The following is a 22,160-nucleotide window of genomic DNA, read 5'->3' on the forward strand; positions in this document are numbered from 1 at the left end:
TATATTCTTGCACAACTAAACATTCTCAGTTCCACTTAGAGGAAAACATATTTTCTCCCAGATTAAATTACATACCTTTCATCCAACCAATCATATATTGGAAGGGATGGGACTCGTCACCCAGGTAACCCAGAAAATTGAAGGGGAAACTTCAAACATGCAGGGGAAGGGTCGTATGTTTAGCAAGATGTGATATTTTCTGAAAACCCACGAAGTAGGTTTGGGGCCTAAACATGACTAACTCTCAGATATGTAGTTAATGTTGTAAAAAGGGCATTTTTTTTAAACACAAATCATGAACCAAGTAGTAACTAAACTTAAACCAAGCACCGAGTGACAATTCAACTTAATGATCACGATAAATAAAAGTTGGCTGCACTGAACAGAACATATGCAAGTCATTCACAGAGACTTTGCTTGATACAAGCAAGTAATTTCTAATTAGTATACCAGTAGTTTGACGCTTTATCCCTCATTTCTAGGTAAAAGGGCCGCTCACACCTCACACAAACATCTAAATGAAAGACTGGTCTATTTGTGAATGTGCTGAACATCTGTCGCGCATTTACACCATTCACATGTTGACCAAAAACCTAGTGTAGCTGCTTTCATAGCTGCTTATACATATTCGTTCTACAGTCTAATAATAGAAACTCAAAAACAGTGTTATTTGGGAATTTTGTGTAATAAAATGCTGCATGTGAGCACAGAGAGTAGGAGAGAAGCAAACAAATGTGAATTCCCTCCTGTGGATTTTCTCCTCAGTGCTGTGCTGCTGTGGTCTGCCGTCCAAACTCTGCGCACAAACCGTCTTTTGTTCTGCTTCTGAAAACTTCTACACTGAACCAATCCAGACTCTGCTGTAACTGACGCTGCCTGAAACTACAACACCACCATGTCATGACAGAGCAATTGTATTATTATTGGAAGAAAAACATTTGTTCTCATGACTTAAAGTTTTTTTTTAAAGACACAGGCGTCAGCTTAAAATATTGAGGTTAAAGTCATCTGTTGTGCCAACAAATCTCTAGAACTTACTCTAGATGACACAGGCTGTAGCTAGATCAGTGTCATATGTGTGATCTGCCACGATGACGGCCTTTTAGTGGGCTGATGACAGCAAAATCAGGTGATGTATTTTGTATTCATTTAAATACTGGGCGCATTAATGACTTAAAATTATAAAGATATTTTAGAGATAAAAAATTGTTGACAGTAACACTAGTAATTACAAAATTTGGATTGGTTTATTCGGGACTGCTGCGAGCCCATACATGATTTGGAACTCCGTGTAAAACTGATGTGGACACACACAGTGTTCTGCATGATTCCTTTCAGTCATTCTGTGCTGGAGCGTTGACTCAGTATAACTCCAGCTGTCTGCGCAGCTCAGATGGGTCGGATGCGAGATGGATGATATCACCCAACTTATCCAAGATTGCTCGATTCAGAGGCGGCTGTCCGATTGAGAATAAAATCGACCTTCTCATTAACATCATCCACATCAAAGTCACATCCTCGAGTCTGTGACTTGAAAGAGTCTGATTCGAACCAGGGCGCAATCCGTTGCCCGCGGAGGCCCTTTGTGCATCATGGTAATAGAGAACAAAGAAGGCCAAAACCTTATGCTATTAAAATAGATTCACCAAAACCAATTGTAGTATATTAGCTTGGAAATGACACAGAGGAACTGACGAGGGTTTTTAGTGGCAGATGGAGTTTCCCCATACCATGAAATTTGTAGACTTGGCTACTAAGAAAACAATTCTTGATGGTACGATGAGCAGCCTTCCTGTTTTCACAGAGAAAGTGACACTGGGAGGGTGAGAGAGTGTGAAGCCTCTTTAATTGCCTTCGGTCACCCACAACGTTGAACCGGGGCGCCACGCAGCTTAGCAAAGGAACCGGGCAGAGGGTCTGATAGATATTTTATCGCCCAAGTTAACGGTTAATGAATTCCCAAAGTGAAATCTGTCACTTCAAAAATAAAGAGGAAGGCAAATTAAAGGGAGATAGAGAGAGACAGGGGAAGAAAGGAGCTGGAGAGGGTGACACAGTTTTAAAATGCCCTATCTTTTGGCCATCCCCGTTTTTCAATGGAATAAAGAAAACTCAGCCCCTTTCTTCTCCTCTTTTCTTCCTCCACTTCTTTTTTCTCCCTCCCATCCTCCTATCTCTCGCACCGCTTTTCTCTGAAAAAATTCTCATGAATGATTTATATGTGTCTTGTTATCAGCAACGATTTCTATAGACCCCAACGCATTCACCAAGACATTTGTGGCGTAATTGTTAATTTTAATGCCATAATGGCTTCAGATGGGAGCTCTGATTAGACATTTATTACACAATTAAATGAAACATACTCAAGAATCACAAAAGCCTTCCGTAATTATTTCAGGCCATTAATAAAATGGGCATTAAATTATATTGGACACAAAAGAGAAGTGAAATAGATTTCCATTAGAGCAATAGAGGCAGAGAGGGGTAATAGATCCTGCCTGAATTCACTCTGAAATTAATTGTTGCCCAGCCTATTTCCACACACAGTGGAATAAATGAATGAGAAAAGAGAGGAAGAGAAGAACGAGTTGGTGGCCGAGAGAGTGAGGGGAGGGGGTTACATTAAGAGCCTCTGATAAAAACCTTTGTTTGACATACTACAATGGACCCTCAATTCAAGAGAGAGAGAGGGAGAGTCGGACCAATTTCAATCCTACTCTACCCGTCCAGACTTCTGACTCGAGGTTATATCCCCTTTTCAAGTTTGCTTTTGAATAAACAGCTATCAAAGATCTACCTGCGAATGCACATATCAAAATGTTTTTAGGACAGAACCTGCAGGGCAGCCAGAGACAACTGCTAGTTAAACTGTGGTGTTATAAATGACGCTAAATCAATCTTTTCTTCCATTAATAAACGACCTGCCTGGTCCAAAGTGACTCTCTGACAGCAAGTCACCTTCCAGCTGCAACATGATATAGGTCAAGCTCAGTAGATTAAGAAATAACTGCGATTTCATCAAAATCTACAAGAATGAAATGCCAGGGAAGAAAGTGTGGTATAGCTTCAATGAAATGAGAAGTAAAGAAAAAAAGAGCATTTACAATAGAACAAATTTATTTTCCCCATTTCTGAACAGTAAGATTATGACAGTTAAAACACATCAAAGCCCGATGTATGGCAAAGACTTTCTGAAGCCGTTTCCAATGGGAACTCTAAATTGAACCGCCTTTTGAACTACCAGTCTCTTGAGATCTTCTGTAAAAGTGTAAAAGAAATGGAAACTGATATCTCACAAGGCTAGGACAGATCATTCAACAAAATTAATTAATCATTCACTGATACAGATTTGTAGAATTGTATTTTTTTCCCTCTCTCTCTCTCTATCAGTCTGCCTGGCTTCAAAAGCTCCTACTTGCTTCAACTGCCACTTTTTCTACATTTCTGTTGGCTCACTTTTTGATTTTACAATACCTACGGTGCAGCTCAGTGGCAGCATTCTTTTCATCCTGATAAAGGTGATCCAGGTGCTAACATCTGCAAACAAAACAGAGAGAAAATGTACAACGGCAGAATTTTGAGACATTCAGGATTCCCAATGCGCATTATTGATTTTCAATTTCAGTTTTGAATTCATCACCTGACTCATGGCAGCTTTGTAGCACGTCTTAAAGTTCAAGTCCCAGATGAGTGGATCTATGCTGAAAGAAAAAAAAAAAAACAGGTACCAGGTAAACAAACGTCTATTAAGAATAGGACGGTGCAATGTTGAAAACAGACTGACATCGCGAGATTTAGTTTTTCTGCTACATATTTATTGTAATGTGAAAATCACAGATTTTTTGCTAAATAACCTGAGGACCTTTGTGAAAAGAGTTAATCATTGTCGAATTTTTAGATTGATTTTGAATGGAAGTTCAACTGCATTTACTTTGTTTTCAATCCTTCCAGACAGCAGCAAAATTCCTTTTCACTGTGAAGAGTTTTGGAGTGGAAACCATGTGGAACTTTTTTAATATGGTGCTAAACTGGCAAAGAATCTGAAACAGTTTTTTGCTTACGATGGCATTCAGATCATCATACAGACCCCTGTTGTGCTGATTTAAATGATCAAACAAATCAGTCACGTTGCCTCGTGTAGTGACAACTATTGGAAGATGCTAACAGAGTAACTGTTTTTGGTCAAAATCATTCTTTCTGTTCCTGAAATTTTTCCATACAACTGAGTACGGCAGCACGATTATGGCCAAAATGATAATAATGATTATTTTGATCAGTGTCCATGATTAGCTTATTGATCTCAACTATTCTTAGATTTTTCAAACAATATATCTATACCTAATTTACAGTTATTAGAATGAATATATGTATGGACTATATAAGGTGATTGGCCTTTGCTTTCCTCTTCAGAACAGTTCACCAAAGTCTGTCCTCCCAGGAAAGGCTGCATTTGTTTTACCTCTAGATGTTTCCCATATAATCACCAAATCCATCCATCCATTATCTACACAACGCTTAATCCTCAGAGTCATACAGGGGGACCCTGGGCAGGTCGCCGGCCTATCGCAGGGCCTCACTCAGAGATATACAATGACACTCACATTCACACCTACAGACAATTTAAAATCACCTCAGCATGTTTTGGGCTGTCGGAGGAAACTGGAGAACCTGGAGAAAACCAACGCATGCACGGGGAGAACATGCAGAAAGATGCCAGGTCCAGGCTGGGACACGAACCGGGGATCTACTAGCTGCAAGGCGACCGTGCTAACCTCCGAGCTACTATGCGGCCCACCACCAAATCCAATTAATCAAAACATTATATTTCATAAAGTGCGGTATTTCCCAATAATTAAAAAGGATGGAGCCTGAATGCCGATGCTGGGCTGCACTCGAATAGACAAATTACATCCACTGATGAGATATGGCTCCTGGCTATAATGAGAGGTAATGAGTGAGTATAAATGTGTCATAGGTGTTATCATGAATATTTTAACTTTAAAGGTTATAAAACAGCTGTTATTTAATTTTTAAAAAGCCCCGGAATACAAAATGTAGTCATGTGAAAAAATTAAGCTGTGATTTGGGAGCTCTTGTCAGAGATGAGTCCTGTACATCATCAGCTCATTTACCATGATGGTATTTAATGACGAATGTTACACTGAGGTTTGCTTGGCATTAAGGCAGTGGAACTTTATCAGAATCAGGTTTTTCAGCATTCACTTCACAAGGTGAAAATGTGACTAAGCTAAACATCAAATTAACCCTAAATGACTGAATGCTCATTGAAGCTTATCGTGAAATTGACATTGTGAAGGAACTGTTATTTAAGTTAGTAAGAACTCTTTTCTCTTCAGGGCAAAGCTTTGTTTTCCTCAAGTTTTCCCAGTATGCATTTTTTTGCAGAATTTTTGCAACAAAAACCATGTGCTGAAGCTTAGGATGGACCTATGAGGAGTCAGAATGTTATTTTTAATGACAGTCATTTAAACACGGTCCTCTGCAGTATGTCGTAACCTTTTCCACCCACCCTTCATACTTCAAAATGATAAGTTAAAGCAAGACCTTAAATCTGACCTGCACTGCGAATCTTTGGTTTTCATGTAACATAAGGTCAATGTAGTTGTGACTCAAGGTGCTTCTTAATACATCGTGAAAAGTCTTTTGTGTTAGTATTGAAATATTTCTGCACTGATTCAATGCCCTGCTTAAAGTCACTGTTTTTCAAACTCTGTGTGACAACTGCAAAGTCAGATCTCAATGAAATCCAAAGCAGAAAACTATTTTGGATGCCTTTGCCAGTGTTACACCATGTGAGAAAGGTTTCAAATGGTGTTTGATATCCACAGGCTGCTCAGGATGTCCCCAAAGTAAGTTGTGGGATCAGCATCCACGATGTGCAAACAAGAATGGAGGAGTCTTCTTCAGTGATCCATCCAGATATTAGAAGCACCTGCTATGGACACGCCCTTTTTCAGAAGGTAATCAAAAGCATTACAGCTGTCTTTGCTTGCAGCCAGAGGTCGGTACATTGAGGGAGGCTGCCTTTGAAGTTCAAGTCAGAACAGGAGCTTGAAATGCCAAACATTTCAGAGATCTTGTAGATCTTTAGTTCAAAACTTCAGCTTATATAAAGGTGGATCAAAAGGTTCTTCTTTGTCCTTGCCCTTGAGCGGATGGTAACCCAGGGAAGAAAAAAGACAGATGTAGGAGTGCTAGACATCAGAGCTGACAGGTTGTGGATTTCTGGACATCTGGAAGCGGAGGGTATCCTCAAGGGAAGGAAGCGCATGTTTAGATTGGTAGAAGATCCCTATAGTCAGCTGGAGACTAAACTGAGACCAAATCATGCACTGGGGGATGTGTATTTCCATACAGTGTCCTGGATAAGATCCTACAGTTTGAAGAAGTGAGCAGAGTTTGCTTCGTGAACAGGAGAAAGCTCAGGATACTAGGCAGAGTGAGTGCACTTGAAGGGGATGATGATGGTGTCTTCTTCGTATGAGAATGTCAGTGGAGATGCTGGACGTTGATCATTACCAGGCAGAGGATGTCTGGACAGTACAGTTGCTGGTGGAAGCAAAAGACAACAGGAGTGTTGGAGCGGTGGGCTAATTGTTGTAGAGCCTGCTAAGATCCTGTCTCAGTTCTTCTGTGTGCCCTAGACTGTCCTTTAAAAGGATAGAAAATCGCATCACTCTTCTAATTCTTGGACTTTGTGCAGTTAAAGACGAGGGCAGGTCATCTGGCTCACCCATGCTTTGGCTTTCTCTGTGTTACCGGTCCTATGTTGCACCCCTCCCCAGCAACTGAAAATATCATGTTTCTCCTGAATGTGTCTTTATGCCATTTCTGCTCACACTGAAAAGATGGTTAATTTTACAACCCATGCATTTAGTCCTTTTCAAAATGGATTGTCTCAGTGTCTGTAGCTTTAAATCCAGTTGAGCTGCTGATAGCTATGATCCCTTCAGGAAGAAGACTCTCTCTGCATGTCTGATTCACAGCGCAGAGCGAAACAGTTGACAACATGGCAGTGGTCAGACAGGAAAATATGTAATGAGACATGCTCATTGGGGGATTTGGCTGTATTAGAATATAATATATTTGAGCCAGAGAGAAGAAAACGGATATAAATCTCTTAATGACCCACAGTGTTACAGTTTCTACAGAGCTCAGAGCTGTGAACACGATTAAAGCTAAAGGTAATGCCAGCCAAACTGGCCACACAATTGCCATCAGAAATAAAAGTAATCCCCTGAATCTTCAGTTCCTCAGATGCCGGGAGTGCATGAATACTGTTGTATTCACTCTTGTAGCCAACAGCAGAGAAATCAGTGTGCTTTGCTAGTGGTTTAGACATTTCTGATTTAGTGGAAGTAGCTCTAGAAAGTGACTGTGAGGCAGCTGTCAGTCTGAATATCCACCTGGAGGCAGCACACAAAATACTTACTGGCTTGAGAGGGGAAGTTCACATTCTCACAGCTTTTAGATTACACTTCCCAGTTTTAAAGACATGCAAAACACAATGAAATTGAGACCAGCTTCTTTTGGTCAGTCCCCAGATCCTCAAAGGGTGTTTTTGGTCTCTATAGCCAGTGCTCTTGTTATTCCAGGGCCTCCTTCACAGTCAGTGGTTTGTAGTTGCTATATATTTTTTTGTTTGCTTGTTTTGCAGTTTTAAGATGAGAAGGAAAGGGGGCTGTAGCTTCTGGATCTCAGGAGAAACACTAATTCCATTTCTCAGATAAACTAGCATGGGAGTAGGGGTGTGGTGCTGTAGTGCAGTCTGCCTCAGAGGTTCCTTGATACTACTGAAGAGTCACCAGCAGCACAGTCAACACACAAGCAAAACATTTTAGCAGAGCTTCTCCTCAGTGGTTCTGTGTTTATGCAAGGGCGGAACCCATGTTGTTTCAGCATTTACATTATGACATGCACAATAGTCACACTGCAGGAATGACGGCGTGAAGTAAGGTAAATGAACTTGCATCATGCTACAGCCTCTTTTGCTGCTTGATTCAAGATGGTCACTTGCTCAGTTCTAATTTTCTGTGACTAAGCAACAAGATAAATCTTCCTAATAGAACACCATTACTCCTATTTAAAGGTTTTTGAATACATTGAGGTTTTTGAAACTGAACGTTTTTCAAGACACAAAGTTTGTTGACATGCAGTCTCTTAGCGCACAGTAACAGGCACAGGAGAGAAACACAAAAAATGGAAGATTTGGTTGCAAAACAAAACACAACATTAGTTAAATGTTTACTCTAAGAATACTCTGCCAGCAGTGTCTTGCAATTTTTGCAACTGCATGAGACAGCAGCTGCCTTTTTATACCAACAGACAGTGTGGTAAACACACTGAACATTCTTGAGCAAGTAGACCAGGCTGCACAGCTCTAGCCACACACTACATCTTACAGTTGCTAAATTATGCCGATGCTTTATTCACTAATTTGTTTTTTCATGTCACAGTATTCAGTATATCGCAAAAAAAAAAGAATACCACGATGCCAGTTTTTTCCAGTACTGTGCAACCGTTCTTCATGCTGCCCCTAGGAATCGTGTAACCGTTACAAAGTTACGCTCATTAGCCTGTAATCAAGCTACATTGACAGAGGCGCTGCAGGGTTTGGCATGTCTACTAAATGCACTCACCTCTACGTGGACCCGTAGTGCTGCAGCTCCCCAAGTGGGGGTCATGAGATGATTTCTGGATATCAAATAAAATTTAAAAATGGTTAGAAATAGCATATTTTAGTTAAAATCCTTTCAAAACAGTAGTTAAATGCTGCTTGCCATGCTGCTCCTACATACTGTATATTTTCTCAATGGCACAGTTCACACATGGAGATTGCTTTGACCCTTGTCTACTGTTACTAGTTTATATTACACAACTAAAATAATATTGTGGTGGTAAGGCTGATGTGTTTCTCCATGTTAGGCCTATTTCAGGCATATTGGTTCTGTAAAGCGTTTTGAGACAATTTGGCCTGTAATTGGCGCAATATAAATAAAATTGAATTGAAGTTGTGTGTCGCTGTGCACGGTGTTTGTGTTGTTAAAACCACTGCTGGGAATATTTGGGGGTGTGTTTAGTTTGGGCGTTGGGGACTGGAAGTTTCTTAACAGCTGCTGAGTGGGGAAGATGTGTAAAGGTCAAGAATTTATCTTTTTAAACATATTCCCTTACAGTAGTTGCATGTTTTTTAAAGGTCCAAAATTATAGAAACTATTGGCACACCATGGTTACCATAGTAACAGTCAACAACCTCAAGATGTCAACTTGTGGAGCGACTTAGACGGTAGCAGGATTTGAGTAAAATGTGAGCTTTAGTGGCTTTGCACAGCATAAAGGTGTCTCTGAAATTCAATTATGAATATATAGCCTTTATATGTAAGAAATTATATAGTTAATATTTCTGCATCAGTGTTTATTATATGGTGTTATTCTGGCTGTACATTTTATGTTATTGTTTATTAGTGGTTCATATTCTCGTTTATGCTGGTTAAATCTTATCTGGTGAGTCACAGTCTCATGTGAAAGGCTGAAATCCCCCTGCAAGGAAGGCCAGCTCTAAATGAGTTTTTTTCTCTTAATGAAGGTCAGGAGAGAGTCACATCTTTCCTTTTGTGATAATTTATCCCTATCTCCTGTTATCTCTGTTTTGCCCCTTTAATCCTAATTGTATTGTATAATTGTGTGATGTGGACCTCGTGGTCTTTGAAGTATTGGCCCTATCCTTTCATTATTACCTGACGCCTTGAACCTCTGTTAATTTTTTTCCTGCTCTGTACTGTATTATCCAGTGTTGCCGAATAAAAGCGAGAGCAGCTTAAGTTCAGTCATTTTAAATTTCATTCATTTCACTATCTTCTTAGGAAATTATTTCACCACAAAGATATGATATATACGGGTCTTTTCTGTAATATAGTCTGCATGTTGGCAGTACATCTCAAATGCGGCTCATTGCTGTTTTGATTACTTCTCAGTGTCACTGAATGGTACTTGTAAAGGGATAATGTAAAAAGATCTGCAGTATTCTGTGCAGAGTTTTAGAACTGCCTCTGTAATCAGTGAGAAAAAGCCTTTTTGTGTTTAACACTGCAAGTATAATTATCAGCGGTAAAAGTATAACATTTTGTGCCATCGTTAGGGTCAGTGATGGTAAAGCTGCCAATTAGTTGTTTGATCTATAAAATGTCAGAAAATGGTGAAAAATATTCATCAATGTTTCGCAAAGCTCAAGATGACAAATGTCTTGTTTTGTCCACAGCCCAAATATATTCAGTTTACTGTCATAAAGGAAGAAAGAAATCAGAAGACACTCACACTTAAGAAGCTAAAATCAAAGTGTTTAGATAATTTCTTCTTAAGAAATTACTCCAACAAGTTCATTGATTATTAAAATAGTTGCCGATTAATTTAACAGTTGACACATAGATGCTTAGTCGAATAGTTATTGCAGCTCTAGAAGGTATAAATGAGACTAATGGCGCCTATTCTGCTAAAGAGAGAAAGGAAAATGTTTTTTACATTAAAAGGGTGTTTAAGGGCTGAATGGATTACAAATAATTTGGTGTTGTTCTTTGACTTTCAGCGTGTGTGTGTGTGTGTGTGTGTGTGTGTGTGTGTGTGTGTGTGTGTGTGTGTGTGTGTGTGTGTGTTCGTGTTCTCATGGAGTTGATTTAAATTAAAGGTGTTGCACATAAATGGGAAATTTTCAGGTTAGAGCTGCATGTGCAGAATAATTATTGTGGTAAAGCTGTAAATGTCTGTGTAGGACTGTGTGGCTCAGCGTTGATCTACTGATCAGAGGTCACATAGCATCATGGGTGATGCTTTTCCCAGCATGCATAGGCTGAATATCCTCTCACTGGTACTACAGCAAAGCAGAGACAGGCATTTTTTGACAGCATAAAAATATGTGTGTGTGCTTGTGATCATTTTTGTTGTCAATATTTATTCAATCCAAATGTGGTTAAACAGTTCCACGCTGAGCAACAGCAACAACAAAAAAGGCTTAGAAAAAGTTAGGAAAGTTGTAGACCATGTGAGTTGTCTCGGGTTTCTGCTATTTTATTTTATTTTTTACAGAGAACCATCACTAAATAGGATGGAAATACAATAAAAGGCATTGAAATGTCAACCCGAGCTTTTAAGAGTTTTTGAGGGGAGGACGCAAGTGTGCAGTGAAGAAAACCTCTTACCGCCTCAGCACCATGGACAGTTACGGTGGGGGAGCTTACCTCGATGCTCTCCACGGGAGCCCGAGCTGGCTAATAGGCTCTCTGTGTGTCAGGCCGCTCCCCATTCACTTTTTAAGGCGAGATGGATGGACATGTGTCCTTAGATAATCCCAGTTTTGTGTGTGTGTGTGTGTGTGTGTGTGTGTGCGTGTGTGCGGTGTTTGTGTGTGATTGGAATTAGCTGATATTAGAGCAAAAGTAAAATTTAGCTCCATAAGAGCTCGCCGTCAACTTTCAGCAATGGCTCATTTTATAAGAAGTAATACTAACAGCTTGATTTTAACGCTCGTTTTTAAACTAGATATGCTTCTTACATACACATGTTCACTTTTTATAAACGTGTTTCGTGCTGCTACAATCAAATCTATTGACATTCCTCAGTGCGTAAAGTTTGGCGACGGTGACGTGCAGCCTAACTATTTGTATTTTTTTTAACCTGCATTTTCTTTTATTATCTCAGCCAGTCACTATGCCAAACGACTGTATTAAAGGAAACTAAAGAGAGGCTGCAGATGGAAATAATAATAATCATCCCAGTCCTTGACAAATGAAAACCTATTGCATTTCTCATTATCCCGCTAAATTGTCGAGGGAACTTTGAGCCGTGCATTTATTAGACAATCAGTTTTTGAATAAGAAACATAGCTGACTTCTCCCTGGTGAGTAGGAGGCTCAGCCCCTAAAATAATTTCCTGTTATCTAATTCACTGATCTCAAAATGAAGCCTAAGCTGCCGTGCTGCAGCCTACATGTCAAATTGCATATATACGCTGCTCTGTGAAAGATAGCAACAACACAATTTAAAACTTCAATGAAAGCCGAAATATACAGTGCAAACATGCAGCATACTACCTCGTGGTCGCAGATGAACATCATAGCCTACAGCCTGGCGACTGGGAGGATTTCAGGAGCAATTTTTCTTTTTTTCCCTCCTCGCAGTCATCCGGTCGGTATTGGGAGTAAAAAAAAAAAAAAGTCGGGGGCGTTTTCAGCTGGATTGTTCTCTGGGTCGGGGTGAGGAGGATCTTTCTGGTAAAATGGGCATTTTTAAACGATAATTTCAAGGTTTTTATAAAGGAAGATATGATGGAAATGTTCAGCTGCCGATTGACGCATGCGTGTGTGAGGAGAAGACGAGGAGGCAGCGAGAGGGAGCGTGAGAAAGAGACGCAGATGGAGCTGAAATGTGGGAAAAACAAACTCTTGTTTGGTTTGGGCTCAAAAATAAAAATCACTTTGGTTTTTTTTTACCCTGCAGGGAGAAAAAATATATTAATCTCGGAGTATATGTGTAGCTCATAATAAAAAAATCATGAAAGTATTTTATTTATTTGTCATGCTGATATATTAGAAAACATTGAGTGTTAATGTGGTGACATGTTGCAGAAAATCACGTCTGAAGTCCACACAGATGGAGAGAGGCCCGCAACACCCGCATACACAGAAATATAGGCCACAGACTACCTTAAATAAATCTACTTAGCAGTGTAACTAACAAGAGACGACTCTCAGGATCCAGTCACAGCATTTGGACGTGTGTGTGTGTGAGTGTGTGTGTGCTGTTCGTTTAATAATCAAAGCTGAAGGAATCATATATCACGCACATTAGCCCGAGGGCTATTAGGCAGTGGTCCTCATTGGAAATTTGCATTTTAAAACCATCACTCTGCGCCTCTTTAAAAACCACACTGTCAGATTGATGTGAACTAATGCAACAATTACAGGCTCACAATAATGATTTCTGAACGTGTGTAGTTGATGTAACATTTTCTCCATGTTTGTAATTGTGTCAGTTGAGGTTTCACAATCAGGGGGCCTGGATTTTGTTTGTTGGTTGGTTTTATTGTGAAGGGGAGGATGCAGATTTTTTGATAGGAGCTGAAATAGGAAAGCTGGTTTTGAGATTGTTGTTAGGAGTTATTTTTGATTGATATTATTATGATTATTAATGTTAGCAATATTAGTGGCGGTGGTGATAGCAGTGGTGTTGCAGTATCTTTTCAAAATAAAGTCAAATAATACAAAAATGATTAAAAGTCAACACAACTCCTTATATATTTGAGCGTATGTGTACAGTAAATTGGCTGCAAAGGGGTTGGAGGTCCATGTTTGTTGTAATTCCTGACATTAAATGGAATCAGGGAGGGATCCTGCCCCTCATCATACACACTCCTCTTCCCTTATTCTTTTTTGTTCCTCCTTTCTTTTTCTTTCTCTGCGAGTAGCCGCTCTTTGTTTATGTTGTAATGTACATATATTTTTGGGTGAAGGTATTATACTGGGCGCTCTCCGTGCTGATTGGGCGCTCAGGTTGGTGAGTGAACGCCCTGCAGATTATGTCAGATTGCGTGCAGAAACCAAACCAGCCCAGCCTTTGAACTTCACCGCTTTTGGCTCGTATTCACGCTCTTCCGCTCATTTCCAAGCCAGGTGCTTGACGACAAACCTCAGCGAGAGAAAGAGAGAGAGAGAAAGAGAGAGGGAGAGAGAGAGAGAGAGGGGAAGAAAAAAATAACGCCGAACACTTTTACGACTTCTGCAAACTGACTGCGGAACATCGCTTTCACCTTTGTGGATTTTTCACGTGTGCGCATCCTGTATGTGTGTGTTTTTTGCTGCCGCAGGTCTGACAGAGTTGTGAGTGGACTTAGGGCGAAAGCTGCTGCTGCGCTGTTTCAAGCCGGTTGGAAAAGCCGAGAATTTGGATTTTTTTTATTTTTCTTTTCTTTTCTTTTCTTTTTTTTATTTCCCAGACTCTTGAACATCCCAGCCCGTGGCATGACTGGTATCTGGCATCTTCACAGGTGAATAGCTTCCCTTCCTTTCCTTTCCTTTTCCTTCCTTGAGATAAGAAACTTTTCTCCTCGTCATTAACAGTGGGGATAAAAAAAAGTACCGTTTTTAAGATGTCAAAGCCCGCCGATCACATCAAGAGACCCATGAACGCGTTCATGGTCTGGTCCCGGGGCCAGAGGAGGAAAATGGCTCAGGAGAACCCCAAAATGCACAACTCGGAGATCAGCAAGAGGCTGGGCGCCGAGTGGAAGCTGCTGTCCGAGTCCGAGAAGAGACCGTACATCGACGAGGCCAAGCGGCTGCGGGCTCAGCACATGAAGGAGCACCCCGACTACAAGTACCGGCCCCGGCGCAAGCCCAAGAACCTGCTCAAGAAGGACCGGTACGTTTTCCCTTTGCCTTACCTCGGGGACACCGACCACTTGAAGGGGCTGCCGGTGTCGGCCGCGGACTCTCTGCTGGGCTCCTCGGAGAAAGCCCGGGCGTTCCTGCCGCCGACGTCCGCCCCGTACTCCTTCCTCGACCCGAGCCAGTTCAGCTCCAGCGCCATCCAGAAGATGACGGAGATGCCGCACACGTTGAGCACCAGCACTTTGCCGTACGCGTCCTCGTTGGGATACCAGAACGGCGCGTTTGGCACCCTCGGGTGCCCCAGTCAGCACACCCACACCCACCCGTCGCCCACAAACCCGGGCTACGTCGTCCCGTGTAACTGCACAGCCTGGTCAGCGTCAAGTTTACAGCCCCCGGTGGCCTACATACTTTTTCCAGGTATGACCAAGACTGGGATAGACCCATACTCATCCGCACACGCCACTGCCATGTAACCCTCAAGACTCTGTCCCTCTTTTTAATTCACTTGAATACTGAAATGCATGTAAATATACTACGGACAGCGCGCCCCGTTTAAAAAAGGCATGAACAGTGTTAACTTGCCTTGGACTTGGTATGACAAATGAAAAAAGAAAAGAGAGAGAGAGAGAAAAAACAAACTTTTCCAACAAGTTCCTGCCTGAGCAGAGCTGGAGTTTGGTGTAAAGGACGGAAGCCCTGTGAACTGTAAGAAATGTAAATGTTATAACGTTTATGGCAGCCAGAAAAAGGAGGCCTTTAACTTTATTTATTGTGTACATTTCAATGCTGATATGCTGATTTGTGTTGATTATCGATAGACTACTCTTTTATTTGAAGAAAAAAAAATTGGCTTGCACAATTAGCGTTCATATTCCCTGTATAGGCCTAAGTAGTCTACATCTCTGGCAATTTCTCATGTTCTGGGTTCAAATCAGGACTTGGAGGCTGGGTTATTTACGGGTTATATTGTTTATATTTATCAACAAGAAAAAAAAATAATTGGCACTTCATACAACCAGACGGTCTATTTATTATGACAAAACATCCAAATGTTTGATTTTGCATTTTTCCTGTGGTTCAGTGCTAATATAGTCACACGCGTCATTTGAGTTTTTTTTTTTTATCCTTTAGTTGTTTTTGTTTGTTTGTTTTTTGAGGATAACTTCTATTTGAATTCAAGGAGTTCTATGTGTATTTTCTATCTAAGATGGTAATTTAAAACCTGTCATGTTATGGAAAGGATAATGTATCCAGAAGGTTGATACCTCCTGCTCTTTGTTCAAGTGCTGAGCAAAGACGTTTCGAATAAAGACAATCTGTCTTCAACCGGATCAATTTGCTGTATTTGTAGGTTTATTGACAGAGATGAAGGAATAACGTGGAGCTGCTGTGGGGGCGTTAAATTAAACGGAGAATTTAAAAAAAATAGTGAACGGTTTTAATGAAGATAAATGTTCAAAAGTGCCGTGATAATTTTAGAAAACGGTTTTCAAACATTTAAATCCGAATTTTAACCGGATCAATAGTGTTGATAGGCTGGACTAGACCGTCAGTTCTCTTTTTCTAATCGATGGTGTGAAGCTGCTCCACTCTGATCTTCCTTTTTCCCTTCTTCTTGTTGTTATTATTATTGTGGCTCTTTGTGCAGCAGCAGGGTTGAGGCATGTTGAGCGGTGCTGAAGGTGTTTTTGTGACACTGGGATGAACCGGTTTTTTGATGTTTGACAGTTCAGGAGAGGCCTCCCTGGAGGGATTCCGCCCGTCCGACTTGTCTGACTGCTTAATCACTTCAAGGAGCTGCTTAATTATAGGTTTAACTAATGGAACAAACTGAATGCGATGGGATTTTTTTCTTCCTTTTCTTTTTTTTTTTTGTGTGTGCAACTTCCCTGCCTGTGTGTGCAGCAGCAGCAGCAGCAGCCCAACACTTGGCTTCAGTGCGGTTTAAATGTCTGTGCGTGTGTTTTCACTGCAGCCAACAACAAAAAAAAAAAGAAAAAGAAAAGCTCCATTAAACTCCCCATTATCATCAAGTGATCCACACGTGTTTCAACCTGCGCGGAGCTGTCAATGAATGAAAGCAGCCTCTCATTAGGAGCAGCTTCACTTTAAAACAAGGAGGAATTAAAGCAGCAGCACTTTAATGGAGGAGGATGGAGGGTGTGCGTGTGTGTGAGAGAGAGAGTGTAGATGGTTCATATTAATACTGTAGTATTAATTAAAAAAAATCATTCCACATCCAAATTGTTTACTTATCTGCCAGGAACATATGTGGAGAGAAGTTACCATTCTGCACTATTGCCCAAGGTGTAATTTCAATCCTGGGGAGGAAGGAAGGAGGGGGGGAGGAGGAGGGGGAGAAAGGAGGGGAGAGGAGGGAGGGAGGGCAGATTTTTATGACAGACTTAGTCCTTATCTGCAGCTGTAAATTAGGGTGATACTTCATTGAACCGAATGTGAAGTTTTACATCAAACCCCCTAAAGCATCCTGATTCAACTTTGAAATGGGACAATTATAATTACTTGGAGGAGCAGCTGCACACTTGGATCTATAATATATATATATATTTATATAATAGCTGCATTTCAGCCATCAGCTATTTATATCTATATGTATATATATGTACTTGTAAGACGGTGCTGTTGTTTCAGATCTTCTTTCATTTCAAGTTTTACCGGCTACAGGATTCACTCCGCACCTGTAATTATCCAACTTAGTCACGGACATTGAATGCGGTTACAACGCCCTGAAATAAATAACGATAAACGGCATGTGAGAGGTATAATGGGAGGGAAATTATGATTTGAAATTATAGGGGAAACCGTGCCTGTGTGTGTATGTGTGTGTGTGTGTGTGTGTGTGTGTGTTTAAATCTCTCTTCCCCCCTTGACGTTTTTATTGGAGCACAACAGAGAGAATTCAATCTGCCTTATCTCTCCAGGACTCCTTTTCAGCTCGAGATCAGAGGCAAAAAAAAGGAGAGGATAATTGTTCTTTATTTTATTTAATTTAACGCGACAGCCAAGCGCTTTCAGGTCATTTATATGCTTCATTTAGTGATAAAAGTCAACGAGGAGGGGAAACACCGACTAAAGAAGGCGCTTTTTGACTCGTTTTTATAACGTTTTTATTTTATTCTTCCCCCCACATCACTTTGGTTAAAGGAGGTAAAATAGATGAAACCAAAAATAAGATGGAGTACATTTTTTAATTAAAAGCCGTGGGTCATTTGCATTATTGTGTTTTAACGTCACCCTGAAATCATCAGCAGCAAATGGAGTTTGATAAGTGGCAGTGTGGTTTGTATTTAGACGTGCTAATTTCCCAAATCAAAAGAAGAAGAAAAAGTCCCCCAGAGAGGAGAGGATGATGATGATGATGATGATGGTGATCATGGTGTCTTTGCTCCTCCTGATGATGATGATGATGATAGAAGAAGAGGAAAATGTGCCAAAAAAACAAAAACATAACACAGGCTCGCTTATCAAAGATGCATTCATTTTCGTGTCAAAGCGAGATTTGACACAATTTTGGGGGGTTGTTAAAACTGATCTCATTTCAGCATATTTAATATTGTCTCCGAAAGACCAAAAAAAAAAAAAGAAGAAGAAAGAAATCATCACTGGCTAAATCCTGGTCTATCTAAAATTGAATCTGGGATACCATTTTGACGGGAGAAAAAGTAAAAACTGGATACAGTTGTGTTGTTTGAAGACGGGGGGCTTGAATTTCCCTGAATTCTCATTTGAAAGAAATGAAATGGTGAACGAGCTGATAAAGAAAGACAGAAAAAAAAAGAAAAGGAAAGCGGGGAGGAGGGAGTGTGAGCTGAGAGAAAAGGAATCATGGCACGGCTGTTTAATGCGCTGCGCCGGTCGGAAAAGTGATTTACACCAACACTTTATTCCCCCCCGACTGATAGAGAGACGCTGCGTGTCTTTATTTCACTTTTTATTTACGCTTATTATTTATCGGACACGTGGGCCTGCCTTGTCAGTTCTGTGGAGTTCATCGGAAACAGTCGTGGAAAGTTCGCGCATCCATCAGGCTCTGCGCCGGACAGTTTGCGGCAAGAAAAAAAAGTTAATTCTGCGCCAACTTTACTGTTTGTTCATTTCGTAAATTTTCAGTCCAGGCCATTGGAAACCACAGTTGATGTTTGTCTTCATATATATATATATATATATATATATATATATATATATCACCAAAGCTTCACTTTGTTTAATTTTTTTATTAACTCCAAACGCTCGTATTTCCGTTAAAGTCATGCAGCTATCACAGGTCATCTTACAAACAAAACGCACTTCCTGGATTTTTAAACGTACAGTTTTAACAAATTACACTTTTGAGAAATATTTATATTATTATAATTCTTTCTGAAATGAAATAACTCTTCAGTCCCCACGTGTTCTGGAATTTAAAGACATTTCCTTCATTAAATTGTATTATTTTTGGAACTGCACATTTTTGCCACAACATGTAAACACTGTCTCAGAATTAATTACACTAATAAAATAAAACACTGATTATTTATGTCAGGGGTTTAAATCTTTATCCTGTAAATGAAGGACTGTCTATATATGACCTCCTGCTGCAAATGTCAAATTTCAGACTCTCACATTTATTTTGTGATTCAGGTTCTGTTCAAAACTTATTTAATTATTTTTAATTTTTTTTAGATGCCTCATTCTTGTTCTTAAAATAAGAAAATACAATATAGACAATATTTCAGTGGCAGAAGCTCCACACACTCCAAGGCCAGCCTGCTTGAGTTTCTCATGCATATTTATTCTGATTATTACTGTTATTTGTATTATCATCATGCATGTCCTGCTCGCTCAGACGCCTTCCATACGTTGACATCATGATTTACAGAGACATGTCACACACTGCCACGCTTGCTTCATTTGATGCTTTTGAGTTCTTGTGTTGTGGCGTCGTTGTTTTCTGAATCTTCATGCAGCTTAAACTTTCCATACATCAGATCACCCAAATGAGGGTTTGTTTTTTCTGTTAATGCTCATTAATAATCCGGATGCTTTTGTATTCATTAATATGAAAAAACCTACAGACTGCTCTGCAGGTTGTGAGGTATAAAATAATCTATTATACTTTAGCTTGTTCAATTTTAATGAACATTTTGTTTTCAAGTGTTTGGGTTTTTAGATCTTGATATAAACTCCAGTAAAACCTGATTCTAATTTTTGTAACGATAAAAAGACATTTGGAGAAGACAAGGCTGCAGGTACGTTCCAGATATGAAAAGATGCACAACATAAACTCTTACAGGACCAGCGAGCTTTCCTTATTCATCCATATTTCACAAATAAAGTTATCTGCCCCATAAAATTCATGACATTTATTGGTGTCTTTTTCAAAAGTTGCCAGATAGATTCTGAACATTGTGTGACGTTTCATTTCTCTGATCTGGTGGCACGTGAACAGTGGAGGCCGTGTGATCTTTGGGTCTCTGTCGTACGAGCTCATCTGACTCTCTGCTTTAATCGCGGGTTGCTTCTTTACACGAGCAATCTGCCAAATCAATCTTTACAAAACACCACAGGATGCGTCATGCTAGAGGACAATTCCTGCTGAAAGGAAACGTGATGAATGTCGAACAGAAAGATGGATATAATCACATTTCCCACGTTTACAAAGTGCACGTTCGGCCACAGCAGTTGATTTCAGTGTAAACTCACAACACCGAGCCTCCTGGGTGAGTGTGGTCATTAAAAATCTGTTGTTTTTCCCTGTAAAACATAATGATAGATGCAAAACCTGAGCAAAATAGAAATCTGTGGAATCTCTTGATTTTTATTCATACCTATGCAGTGCTTCCAAAGCTTGGTTGGTGGCTACAGTCCTAATTTTCCCTGCCATTGCATGATGTAAAGGAGAATATTACTGCAAAGTGGAGGAAAGTGCTTCTGATATCAAGCTGTCAAACACATGCTTATGAAGGTGGATGCCGACACACACAGACGCACACACACACACACACACACAGAACTACCTGGCTGATTTAGTGCCTTCAGCGACTCAGGTTGAGGGCAGCACTGGCAGTCCGAGCCAATGGAATCCCTCGGTAAAGAGGATGCTAATCGTAGCTTCTTGTGCCTGAGCATGTCTTCCTGGGCCAAATGAGATTAGAGGGAGTGGGATATGGCGAAACGACGTGCGTGGGGTTCTGGAGGTGAAAGGTAAAGGCACTTATCAGGAGGGTTCCCCTCGGGGTCCTCGACGGCTGACTCAATCAAAACCCTGCACGCACTTCTCACTGGATTAGACTAATCAGGAAGGAGCAGGGGATGTATAGACCACTTATCTGAAAAAAAAACATTGGGCTCTCTTTCCCTTTGAAAAGACCCTACAGAAATGTTTGTTAATTTTATTTATTACAGGATGCTTGTCGATGTGGCAATCTTCCATGGAATCATTAAAAAGGGCTCTTCTACTCACTGAAGGCACGCACTGTTTACATGCTGCAAAGATAGAGGAGCCTTTGATGTTCCAAATTTCCCCCCCGTTTGCTCATTGTCTTCATTATTTATATATTTACTTAGATTTTTTCCCTTAATTTATTTTCACCATTTGTGTTTCTCGTGCCACAACAGATCAGACTGATGGAAGGTAGTCAACATAACAAAGACCCTGAAAGGTATATGAATATTTATTACGGGGATGACTTCAGAGCCAGACAGGCCGTTAGCAGTCAAAGGAATAGTGAGAAGATAACAGCAATTTTCACACTTATGATTACCTTCAAATTAATCTCTATTTCTTGAAGGGATGTGGGATAGTTGACTCGTCTATCTTTCATTTCTCGATTAAAAAAGTTATTTAATCCAAGTTTCAGCTACTTGTTTGACAAAATAATCCAAAAACAATTGGATATCTTAATGGGAGCACATGTAGAAAAAGAGTGAAATGCGATGGAGAAATGATCAGGATAACCAACATCCAAACCTGCTGCTGAAGAAGTGACACTTTGTAAAACGCGTGACATATGACTGTAGTGTTTCATAATTTATAGCTAGCTTAAGGATTTTGAGCTCAGGGATGCTATTATATAGGTGTTTCTATTTTATCCTCACAATTACACCTTTTTCAAGCTTTTACAAAATGAAGTCAATCTTTAAAATGTGAGCTGCTGTGCTGTCGGCAAAAGTAAGGTCATCACACTTCCACTTTGTCCTTAATTCATGTTTCACATTTACATGAGAGTGAGTCCAAACCAGAGGATCTCTAACTGAGCTGTGGTACAACTCTGCTTCATCATGTGTGCAGTTACAATCATATGTAGAAGTGCGACTTGGAAATACTTGTATTACAATTTTTTATTAAATACTAAATTGGGTTAGTGATCTTTAAAATAGTTCAGGAGAAAACTAAGATGCTGGTGAGGTGAAAAGGTTCACCTATAAAGTCCCACACAGCATAATCACAGGAAATCTGCTGTCTATTGCTGTTTAAAAAAAAAAATCTGTCCATACATTTACATTTGCTTTTAAGGGCTCTTTTGTAGATCCAGTTGTGCAGGAGGTAGCGTCCAACTCAAGCTGCACTTCTCTGAGCATTTCTGAAGTAACGAGCGCAGCTGAGCTTAAAATGAAATTAAATTAAGGATCAGTAAGGGACACCACCTCAATACACAGACATACAGTATATGCAGACAGAAGATCATCTGTATGACCATGAAACCATGTAGCGGTCCTTAGTGCAGAGGATTGGTATGTCCCTACTGCCCTCCCTTT

At 40.2% G+C, this 22,160-nt stretch overlaps 1 protein-coding gene and 1 long non-coding RNA gene across 2 annotated transcripts; one reads left to right on the forward strand and one right to left on the reverse strand.

Annotated features, from left to right (window-relative positions):
- Positions 1 to 3,099: 3,099 nt before the first annotated feature.
- LOC110949774 (uncharacterized) lies at positions 3,100 to 12,422 on the reverse strand. The gene is made up of 4 exons (XR_002595606.2): positions 12,105 to 12,422; positions 8,661 to 8,715; positions 3,641 to 3,701; positions 3,100 to 3,537 (listed from the first exon to the last, which is right to left on the reverse strand). It is a non-coding gene; the product is annotated as an uncharacterized LOC110949774 (long non-coding RNA).
- Positions 12,423 to 13,551: 1,129 nt separating this feature from the next.
- Positions 13,552 to 15,733, forward strand: sox14 (SRY-box transcription factor 14). Its single transcript, XM_022191997.2, has one exon. The coding sequence runs from the start codon at positions 14,159 to 14,161 to the stop codon at positions 14,873 to 14,875; it is 717 nt and encodes a 238-aa protein (XP_022047689.1). The 5' UTR covers positions 13,552 to 14,158; the 3' UTR covers positions 14,876 to 15,733.
- Positions 15,734 to 22,160: the final 6,427 nt, after the last annotated feature.

The sequence above is a fragment of the Acanthochromis polyacanthus genome, chromosome 4 (assembly GCF_021347895.1).
Source record: "Acanthochromis polyacanthus isolate Apoly-LR-REF ecotype Palm Island chromosome 4, KAUST_Apoly_ChrSc, whole genome shotgun sequence".
In the NCBI taxonomy this organism is placed as follows: Eukaryota; Metazoa; Chordata; class Actinopteri; family Pomacentridae; genus Acanthochromis; species Acanthochromis polyacanthus.

Bases quoted from the DNA above. Each gene is read 5' to 3' on its own strand.
- sox14 (XM_022191997.2), top strand. From the start codon at position 14,159: ATGTCAAAGCCCGCCGATCACATCAAGAGACCCATGAACGCGTTCATG.